Here is a 10452-nt window from a genome sequence, read left to right as displayed (position 1 = left end):
CTGATAATTCAATGTGCAAATTCTTCATGCATTGGTAACGCAGTCAAGCGCATAATTGTATCTATATGCAACTTATTTTAAAAAATACGGGTGCGGAAATAGAGTACGGTAGATTCATAAACATGTTTTAGTATTTTAATATGAGTCAGCTAACAGTCGTGAATGACCGAGTTCAATTGACATAGATATATTGTGTTGCGGCATATGGTATGATTTTAAATTATCAGTTATTTGGTTTCCACGCGGTCTACAAGAGTTTCCACCAGCAAAAAGCAGCTGGGGTATGTGCTTAAGGATGTTTTCCTTAACATCGATTTTCGTATTTATATCTATAACAATGGCCAATCAGCAAAAAGTAAATGATGACGTCACATTTGCGCACCCACGTTATTTTACTCTTTCATTTTTTAGAAAACTGATGATTGTTCAGGCACAAACTTTATTTAAAGGTGAGATGCAGCACCCGGGTCAGGTAGGGTCATTGGTATTGAGCATATCGATATCGGCCATTTTCTTCGGTAGTGGTATCGGCTAATTGTAAATAACAATATTATTTTTCCTGCTTAGAAGAATCATGTTCGCGATATATGCATCGTTAACTCATGACCTTTTTTTCTTTTCTTTTTTTTTCCTTTTTTTTCGGAGTTGCTCTCTTGTGTATTCTAAAATCATTAGTATATAGCCAAACCGTTGAGTTTTCTAATCGAACAAGGAGATTCCTAGCGACCGTGGGCAACGAACGTCTGCAGAAACTAGACCCATATCTGTATACGTACAAAGTAACAAAGCAATTCACGATACAATTATTTTAACCTTTATTAGTGAGTTCAGTGGCACGCCATTAATTCATCTGTGTCACAAACATCAATTTCTCATGTTCTGAAGTATCAGTTTGTCAAGCTGAAATAATGTGCGATGTAAATAATCAACCGTATTATCATAATATGTTCATTGTTCAGTACACTTAAATACAGCGTTTCCCCGTTAAAATCGGTATCAATGAAAAAAAATGGTGTCGGGTAGCCTACATCACTAGTCAAAATTCCACTGGCGCTTAATTGAGTACGTGTTCTAGTCAATAATTCAAGCATTTCAGATACTGGTTAATATACATTTCAACGTTAATACACATTATAGGTTCTCATGTTCATACCGCTGAGCAATCAGATCATCAAAATCATGAAGCCCAAGCGGCCAGTACAATTTTAGATAAATTGCCCACACAGCATGGAATTGAAGCTGCATGCATTGTTGGTTTATCCAAATTATTGTTGCTATGGGTATTGTTGTCCGTGTATGGTTTAGGTAGTTAAATAAAGTGGGTCATCATTGTTGGACACGTAGTGGAAATAACGATCGTTTCAATATTATGTTGTTGTTGTTCTTGTTCTTGTTATCCTTGTTGTTGTTCTTGTTCTTTGACACGTTTTTAAAAAGTCGCTTTTCTCTTCGAATACTGGACCAATTGCTTTGAAATTTTCAGTGGTTGAAGATAAAATTTTTCTCCAGAAGGCTATTACTTTTTTTTTCGCTATGACGTCATCAAAATTATTGCCATTGGGTGGCTATATAGCTCTCTTGTTCTATTGGTTCATCCTTTGAAATGATGAATGGAGTTATCAGGTTTGGGGCGACCACCAACTGCACATATCCATCTATAGTAAAGTTAAGGTAAATTTTTAGTTGTTAATGCTTGTTTTATCGCTGAGAGAGCCTGTATAGGCGTAGCCAGGGGGGGGGGGGGGCCAGAGGGGCCATGGCCCCCCCCAAAATTTTCAAGAATTCCATTCCTAATCCACCAGTTTTGTGGCATCTTGTTTCGTCACGCTTGCCGATTGTCATTGTTACGTCACAAAGACTTGACCGTTCGCTCTTATGAGCAGTATGGGAAAGACCGTTTCGCAAGCTTTCGGTTTGTTACTCGGTCTTGATTTGTTCTCGCCGGATTTTTATTCGAAACGGTTGGATTTTGATGACCAATTTACTTCGATGGCTAAATTTGAACAGGCGAAATTCGATAGTTTTTTTCAGCGAAATAAAGACTCGCTTTCCTCAAATACATCAATAAGCGCTTCTCAGGCTGTGGATGCACCGGTTACGTCAGTTACGTCTATCACATCTATTCCCGAAGATGAACTAATAATCAACGAAGGGAAAACAAACGATCTTGGATTTATTCTTAAGAAACATACACAGCTTACCGATGCGGAGAGAAACTGGCTTCTAACTGCGGATGGTCCGAAAAACGGGACGATTCTGGATACTGTTAGACAAAGTCGTCGTAAATTTCTCAAAAAATGGCTTGACGATAACAGATTTTGTAGTTGGTTAGTTTACACCCAACTCTCTGATGGGGGTGGTTTGTGTAAGATATGCATAGTCATGCAAGCACGTTTGAAGCATGGAATTCTCAGGGACACTGCCTTTGTTACAAGACCATGCATTGACTACAAAAAATTTATAGAAAAGGCTGTAGCACACCGAGACACAAATTACCACCGAGAATCAAATATAGCTGCGAAAAATATTTTGTCAAAAGCATGGAAACTGGTCAAAATGTGCGTGCAAACATGGAGGCCCAATATGCTACGCAAACAAAAGAAAACAGACGAATAATGACTTCCATTGTCAAGACTGTCATGTTCTGTGCTTCGGGTAACATACCCTTGCGCGGACATTCCGGGGGTAGTGGAAATTTTGTGAACCTTCTTCTATTTCGTATCGAGGCAGGGGATGAAGATTTGAAAAGGCATTTCGCTAGAATGGCCGGAAACGCTAAGTATACAAGCTCGATGATACAAAATGAAATTCTCAAGGTAGCAAGCAACATGATAGTGCAAGATATCGTTATGGAGGCTAATAAATCGTTTGTGTCCGTAATAGCCGACGAATCATGTGATATTTCTGGGAAAGAACAACTAAGCATCGTTTTTAGGTATGTGAAAGGTGGTGAAGTGTGCGAGCGCTTCACAGGATTAGTGGAAATGGATTCTGTTTCTGCCGAATCAATTTCCTCAAATATTTTGACCCACCTCTCTGGTATAGGAGTGGATTTGCAAAACTTGTGGGGCAAGGCTATGATGGTGCAACGACAATGGCAGGTCACGTCAGCGGTGTGCAAAAACGCATTCGTGATAAATACCCGCGCGCAATATTTGTGCACTGCGCTTCTCATTGTTTGAATTTGATCATAAATGATCAAAGTAAAGTTGCAATCATCAGAAGCACCTGTGATATCCATTCGTGAGACTATTCGTTTTTTCAGGGAGAGCCCTAAAAGGCGCGCGGGTTTAGGAATTAACATCCCTTTGTTCTGCCCCGCCAGATGGTCTGAGAAGTACAAGAGCATCCGAATCTTCAAATGCAACTTCAAACGAGTACTTGAGGCTCTTGATTCTTTGGCGAGAGATGCTAACTGTGAGACGCGGGCGAAGGCTTTTTCTCTGAAATCTGCTCTAGAAAAGTCGTCGGTTATCTACGCCGTATGTTTGATTGGTCGATATTCGGCACTAATGGAGCCACTAGCGCGCGCACTTCAGGCGGTCGGAGACAGTGTGCCGTCAGTAAAGAACCTCACATCCTCTCTTCAGAGCGTTATCGCTGAAGAACGCAATGACTCTGAAATCGCATTGAATATTTACAAAGAAGCTTGTGAAATAGCTGGCTTGAAAGAGTTGACAATACCCAGAGTAGTCGAAGTACAAGTTTATCGCGATAATGTCTGTGCTGATTCAGCATCCCAGTATTTTAAACGTTCCGTATATCTCCCATACGTCGACGGCTTGAGCTGCTCTATTCGGGAACGCTTCATTGACAACCCTTCATTTTTTCATTGCTATCAATTCTTCCACGGAACAAACCAGTTCACGTGGATGAGGTAGAGCGTCTGTATTTATTGTATAACCTCCAGAATGAAGTGAGACTGTGGAGAACTTCTTTAAGTTCCGACGTTAACGACGAATGTTTGGAGGGGCTTCTTCTGAGCGCTCGAGATTATCCAAGCGTGTACACCGCAATACAGATTGTTATGACGCTACCAGCAACCACCGTTGAGGCTGAGCGGTTTTTCTCATGCATGAAACGGGTAAACACATGGCTGCGCTCATCAATGACGTCCAAGTGCCTTTCTGATTTGTGTGTGCTTCAATGTCACCGTGAAATGGTCACCGAGGAGAAAATTAATCGAGTTGTGTCGAGCATAGTTGGCGGGAAGCAAAGGATGGACTTTTAATTGGGGCGATGTATTTTACTTATTCAAATTGCGTTGTTAATATTTGTTGTTTCAAATAAAAAATTGTTTATTAATGGATTTCGTATTCACAAAAATCCAGCTGAGTAATTGAATCAGTTTGCTTGTTGACCAACTGTTGTTGTTTTGCGCTTGAAGAACGGGTGTTTTAAACCCAATATAATTTCTAAAATTTTCGAATTTGGCCCCCCCCCAAAATTTTGGGCTGGCTACGCCACTGGCTAGGCTATTACTTTTATTTATTTTAAAATTTCTCAGGATATGAAGATCGGGGGGAATTGTGGTAAAATATTTCGTTTCGGCTCTCTTGCCCATATATTTGAGCATTGCTCTCTTGTTTTCCTTGCGATACGAAACCTTCTTCACTGAAGAATCGGCCATTCAAAACGAAATTTGTAATATCCTACGCCCATCAAATATCAACGTAATAAAAAACAACGGCATAACTAACGTGGCGACAGAAGGTCACTGAAATTACCCTTTTGGACTCAGAACCAAAATTTAATCGAATTCCTGAAAGTTGCTCAGATTTATGCCTTCCCGTGATTATGCTACAAGAATTGTTTATTTTGTTGATCTAAATACAGTTATATCAATATAACATTGTTTACTTGTAGGGGCGTATGTCGACTATAACACATATTTGTATGTTTTTACATCTTAGTTAGAATGTCGTGCGAATTGACGAAACGCTTTCACGATCGGAACCTGAAAAGTGTGATTCATTACCATACTTGTCAAACACTCGATTTAACGACGGGAGATAAATTGCCTACTGAGGAAACGTAACTTCCTCTCTTCGATATGCAAGCTGTTACGCTGGCAGAAAAATAACGAAACACAAAATTTCTCGAGGACCGGCAGTTGACAACTACTGAATCATCAACTGCCAATATCATTTTTGGTCGATTCCTGTTGCAATGGACTTGTAAAAACTGGAGTCTCACAAACTGATCGAAACAATGTAAACTTGTTTGCGACAACATGAATATTAGCCATATTACATGCGATATATATATATATAAATAGGTTTATAACATTCCAGTTCGCTCCAGTTTATTAATTGCTCACTATTAGCTCCGTTCGCCTTGCCGCTTTAGTATTCTAATTTGTGACAGCCCCCAGAAGATATGATTATATCATAGAGAGATTCGTTGAAAATATATAGTTTAATTTCTTCCTAGAAAAATAAACATGATAAATGTAAAATTCGATAACATACGTTAAACATTTAAAATACGCTGACGCAGCAGCAATCTTGTGGGAGGAAGAAAATAGGTATGCAGATGATACAATAATTTACCAGCTCCTAGATCCCAATTTCGCAGACCTTGTTGTTGACGTATATGAATCCAATTGAAATATATTCGAGTTTTCAGATGATATATATATTAACAAAATTAGGCATTCACTTATTTTCATCAATTGTCAGTAAAAGAAGACAAGCACCAGAAAGCTTCCGTAAACCTTCAGTCAGTTGTTTTACTTCGATTGATCAGTCGACTCCTCTCCGTTGCCACGTGCGTTTCGCCAGCTAATAGATTAGAAGCTGTTGGCCCTTTGTTGCAACAGCCCGATCCCAATAAGGACAACAAAACGGGTGTACATAAACCAGTCACAAGCATTGATAACTCGAAAAAATTTTGACCGTAATAGTTGATGGCGCAATATCTTTCCCATAGATCAAACCCAAAGAGACCAGCATTGTAGATCGCGAAATAGAACGCCACGGATGTTATCTTATTCGCATTACCCTCTAGAGTTGATAGAATTTCCAGTAATGTTATCATACAAAACATCCACGAAAATGAAATTATAATTTGGAAAGGAATCAGTACGGCATAAATCTTTAAAATGTAACCTAAGTAGATGCCGGCACAACTTACCGCAGCAGCAGAGGATGCTGAAAAAAGAAATTTATGTTAATAAAATAGCATTTTAATTAGTGATAAGAACGTGTGATTTAACGCAGATGAATGTATCGAAACTAGCTATACATAGCTCTCTGTATGAATTTGTGAACACTCTTGGTCAAATACATCAGGCGGAAAACCGTGTTTCAAAGTATATGTATACATGTACTATTTGCATCCCATTTAATCACTATTTACTGAAAATGTCATTGTTTTATAGCCATGGCTATGACCTGTTTGTAAGTATTCTTCTTCTTGTGCCGAGCTCGTTTCAGTGGAATTAGATCAATGGAGTTCTATTCACATTCAGCAAGTGGCACTGCGATTATTCGTATTGCTACTTTCACTTCTTACATTTTACCTCGAGTGCAATTACGCCCAGGTACAATTATATTTGGGTACAGGGATAGGCTACAGATGCAACGTGTATGCAGTTGATGCGTTTCATAATGCTAATTTGTAGTAGTCAAATTTAAAAGGTACGACAAAAACTCACCAAGTAATGCTATTTCCTTCAAAGCTCGGAATCGAAGCAAAACGATCGCAACTGTAACTGATCCAGCAAAACCTGATATCATAGTTAATATATGCGTATATGTGATCACACTTACTCCGACATTGGGAAAATTCTTCCAGAGCATTCCTGGTACTCTTAGCAGAGTATAAATTTGTATAGGTGTTCCCATAAAGTTAGCCAAACAGATTAGGACAAAATCCCTTCGACAAATGTCTCGCATGTCATCTCTGAGCCATTCGATATAATACTTTGAATCGGTAGACTCCTGCTCTTCGGAGGAAGCGTCATCTTTATCGTCATTTTCCTCGTTTCCCTTCGATTTTAATCTGGTATTCAGACAAAGTAAAACGGCGGCCCCAAATGCAAGTAAAGATATGACACCGAAGCCTCTAACAAATGCTTGCCGGATGGATTCCGCGGTCCAGAATCCAGGATCACTTTCATAGCACATCGTGCAATTACGTATTAAATATTGGAAAGCGCTTTCTGAAATTATTCCCCCGACATATAGGCATCCGAACGGTATTGAAAAAATAACTGGACTGTACATAGCATCAAATAGCTTGTTGAATAATAGCAGCGGAAGAAGAAGTAATAATCCAAATGAAATTCCAGATGATGCTACTCCAAGAATTACCATCCAGTAGGTTCGTCTGAAAAATAGAAATTAATTCAATGCTTGACATATTATATTGATTTCTGGACACACGAAGTGTCCATATGGATCATTTTGTTTTCAGTGGTCGAAGATTGTATTCACTAGAAGGCTATTTCTTCTATTTATTTCAAAAATGTCTGTAGGCTCTATGCCATGGGATTTGCGTTAGTCGTGATGTTTGCGGTGCGTTTTTCTCTCGTTTCCATATATTTGAGCATCGCTCTCTTGTTAAAGTAACGCTTACCTACAGTAAAGATCATATGGGTTGATTTTGAGAGCCAAAGTAAATGCACAATGCGTTACAAATATTATAGGATGTCGCAGAAATAGAAATTTAAACTTTTGTGAATGAATCACTTAGATCAGGGGTCTCAAACTCAATTTACCTGGGGGCCGCCGAGACGGAGCCTTAGTGAGTCCGGGCCGCATCCGGTTTTTCACAATAAAAGCATTCATTAAACCTAAAAAGTTAAATCTTTTCCCATGTTTTTCTATACGCAAAACATGTCAAAAACATAAATGTAAGTAATTCCGCGACGGACCTTTCCCCAGGCATCTACTTCCTTGTTTATTCCGTAACATGGGCTAATCAACAAGATGCAAAAAATGGCGTAATAATAGACTTTTTCGCAAACGCTCAGACACTTGTCACTCAGAAAGATTTTCAGGCATGTTTGTAAACATTACCTCGTTTTTGCATGCTATTTGTTAGTTTTGGGTTGTGTTTCAGAAATTAAAGTATGAATTAAAGAACTTAATGATCATTCTGATTGCTTGGGCGTCGTAGCTTAATTGCCGTAATCAAAAATTAGTCTAGAAATAGCTGTGATAGACTAGGCTAAACTTCTCTACCGGTACCGTACTGTTGAATAACAGGTTGTTGAATGTTTTGAATCAAAATGATGACGTGAAACACATACCTCAGTTTATAGGCTTCAACTCGCGAAGCCACCTCTAAAATAAGCACCAAGAACTTGCAATGGTAAGGTATAAAAAAATTTCCTCGGGGTCAAAGGTCCATCGAATATCATGCCTACAGGTACGGTACTAGTAGGTTACCGTACCGCATATTCCTTTCGGGGGACAGATTATAAAATAATTTGTTTTGCTCTACTTGTCCTGATCATATATTAAATGCATCAATCATTCTAACTGAGCTGAGTGACTTACGGGCCGCACTGCACCGCACATTAAACTTTCATACCAAGGCCGGGGCCGCAAACTGTCGTCCTGCGGGCCGCAAACTGTCGTCCTGCGGGCCGCAACTGGCCCGCGGGCCGCGAGTTTGAGACCCCTGACTTAGATAGACTATAAGATTTCTTAAGGGTAGGATTGGACTCTAGTGACTTCCTTGAAACTAAGCCAATATATATGTATACATACTTGCCCAGGAATCCTATTGTTGCACAAGAAGATCCAATGAACAGACATGTGCCGGCCACAATAGATATACACCTCAAACTCGCCTTTTGGCCAATACAAAGAACAAGAAAACATGCTACAAATGCTGTCAGACAACCCAACGTCCCCAGCAAGTCAGTTTCTTCTGCGCTTCTGTCGAAATATTCCGCAACAACATCGTTGACAATTACAAATCCAGTTGATATGTACATATACGCAAAAAAGCAAGCTCCGATTATAGCCAACAAATACCACCTTTCTCCACAAATGCTTGGAGCATTTTCTGGCCTATCTTCTAAAATCACCATTCTGGAAATCTTCGGTATGCAATGACTTAAAAAATTACATTGTAATACTGCATTATATATAATATATATTTTTCTAAAGTTTTAATCAGAGTATGTACAAATTTTGGGTGCTCCCGAAGTATGTGCATCAAGATGGCGCACAACCTGAATAAAGTATGTGTACCAGGTTAGGGTTATCAGGTTGTGCGCCATTTTGGTGCATATACTTCTGGACCGCCAATTTTGTATACAAGTCTGTATATACCATTCAGTGTTAAACGTTATTTTTATGGAATATTTACGTTGGGAGCCATTACATGAATATAAATCATATCAAATATTTAGTGCACTTGTGGCGTTCACTCTGATCTGAATATACGCAATGCCGCGCCCGCATCTTAAATATCCATTCCCCTGATAAATATTTTCCCATGTGCATCCTCAATTAGCGTTCCTAAATCTTTCAAAAAATACACAGTAAGTTTCCTATTATTTAATTGATACGCACCCTGCCCCAAAAGTACGGTAAACACTGCTAATATTTTGACAAATGCTGCAGCTATATAAAAATATATACTGCGTTCAAGCAAGTAAATATATATATAGCTATTTCTTACCTGCTTGAAAAATGATGTTGACTGCTTTTCTAGTCTAGAGGCTTTCAACGTCAGGCCCTCACCTGTCAATAAAAGCATCTTTGAGAGTCTCAGGAAAACTGCATTCGTCTTTACCGGAAACACATAAAACGTGAAGTGATGCATCTTGATGGCGTCAGGCAGTCGAAGTAATGTTAATAGGAAATCCATCAGACGCATTTATTTCCTGATAATTACCAATAAAATGTCTTACTTTGTAATTATGGCTTCGCGTAGACCAAATAAATGTCAAACTTAAGATGGTTGAGCATGAAAATCTGCCTAAAATTGTCGTCACGATACTAATGTAATAAAATAGAATCACAAGATACATATACTTCAAGAAGGTAGAAAGTTTCAAATTTTACTCTATTGTGAAATATTGAACAGGATCACTATCACGTACGCATATTAGTGCCGCGAAAAGTGTGACTACTGTTGCTGTTTTCTAACAAAAATAGTAAGATTAATATACAATTAATTAAAACTGTGAAAACTAATTGAAACTCAGTATAAAAATAAAACGCGAGATGGACATGCTTTGATAGACTAGATCAGGGGTGTGCAACCTTTTTTTACATGCGGGCCAAATAAAGGTAACTGGGTGAAGCCGCGGGCCGCACCTAGAAACTCCATCTACGAAAGTCTCTGTAGACAAAAAATTTGTAGTTTTCATCCTCTATTTCTCTTTTTTTTTATCTTATCATGTTTACCTTGAAGAATTTTCTACCTGCGAAGGGGTTTCCGTAATTTGAACGAAATTAATTTGTCCCAAGCCCCTCCGTAAGTAGA

General features: G+C 38.8%; 2 protein-coding genes across 3 annotated transcripts in view; one reads left to right on the top strand and one right to left on the bottom strand.

Annotated features, from left to right (window-relative positions):
- The window catches only part of LOC120339668 (ras-related protein Rap-1b-like), a 352566-nt gene that overhangs the window by 112840 nt on the left and 229274 nt on the right, over nucleotides 1-10452 (top strand). The gene's annotated exons all lie outside the window — the stretch shown is intronic.
- On the bottom strand, nucleotides 5381-9735 carry LOC120339394 (uncharacterized). Of its 2 annotated transcripts, XM_039407508.2 has the most exons (4): nucleotides 9643-9735; nucleotides 8721-9071; nucleotides 6659-7332; nucleotides 5381-6152 (listed from the first exon to the last, which is right to left on the bottom strand). In XM_039407508.2, exons 2-4 carry the CDS (start codon nucleotides 9044-9046, stop codon nucleotides 5719-5721), a joined length of 1434 nt encoding a protein of 477 aa, XP_039263442.2. In that variant the 5' UTR covers nucleotides 9047-9071; nucleotides 9643-9735; the 3' UTR covers nucleotides 5381-5718. The 2 variants fall into 2 exon arrangements, with proteins under 2 accessions (XP_039263442.2, XP_039263441.2); XM_039407507.2 differs by lacking the exon at nucleotides 9643-9735 and having other exon boundaries at nucleotides 5382-6152; nucleotides 8721-9624.

This window comes from Styela clava, chromosome 9, assembly GCF_964204865.1.
Source record: "Styela clava chromosome 9, kaStyClav1.hap1.2, whole genome shotgun sequence".
In the NCBI taxonomy this organism is placed as follows: Eukaryota; Metazoa; Chordata; class Ascidiacea; order Stolidobranchia; family Styelidae; genus Styela; species Styela clava.
The sequence above is the reverse complement of the archived record's forward strand: the minus strand, read 5'-3'. Positions and strand labels throughout refer to the sequence as shown.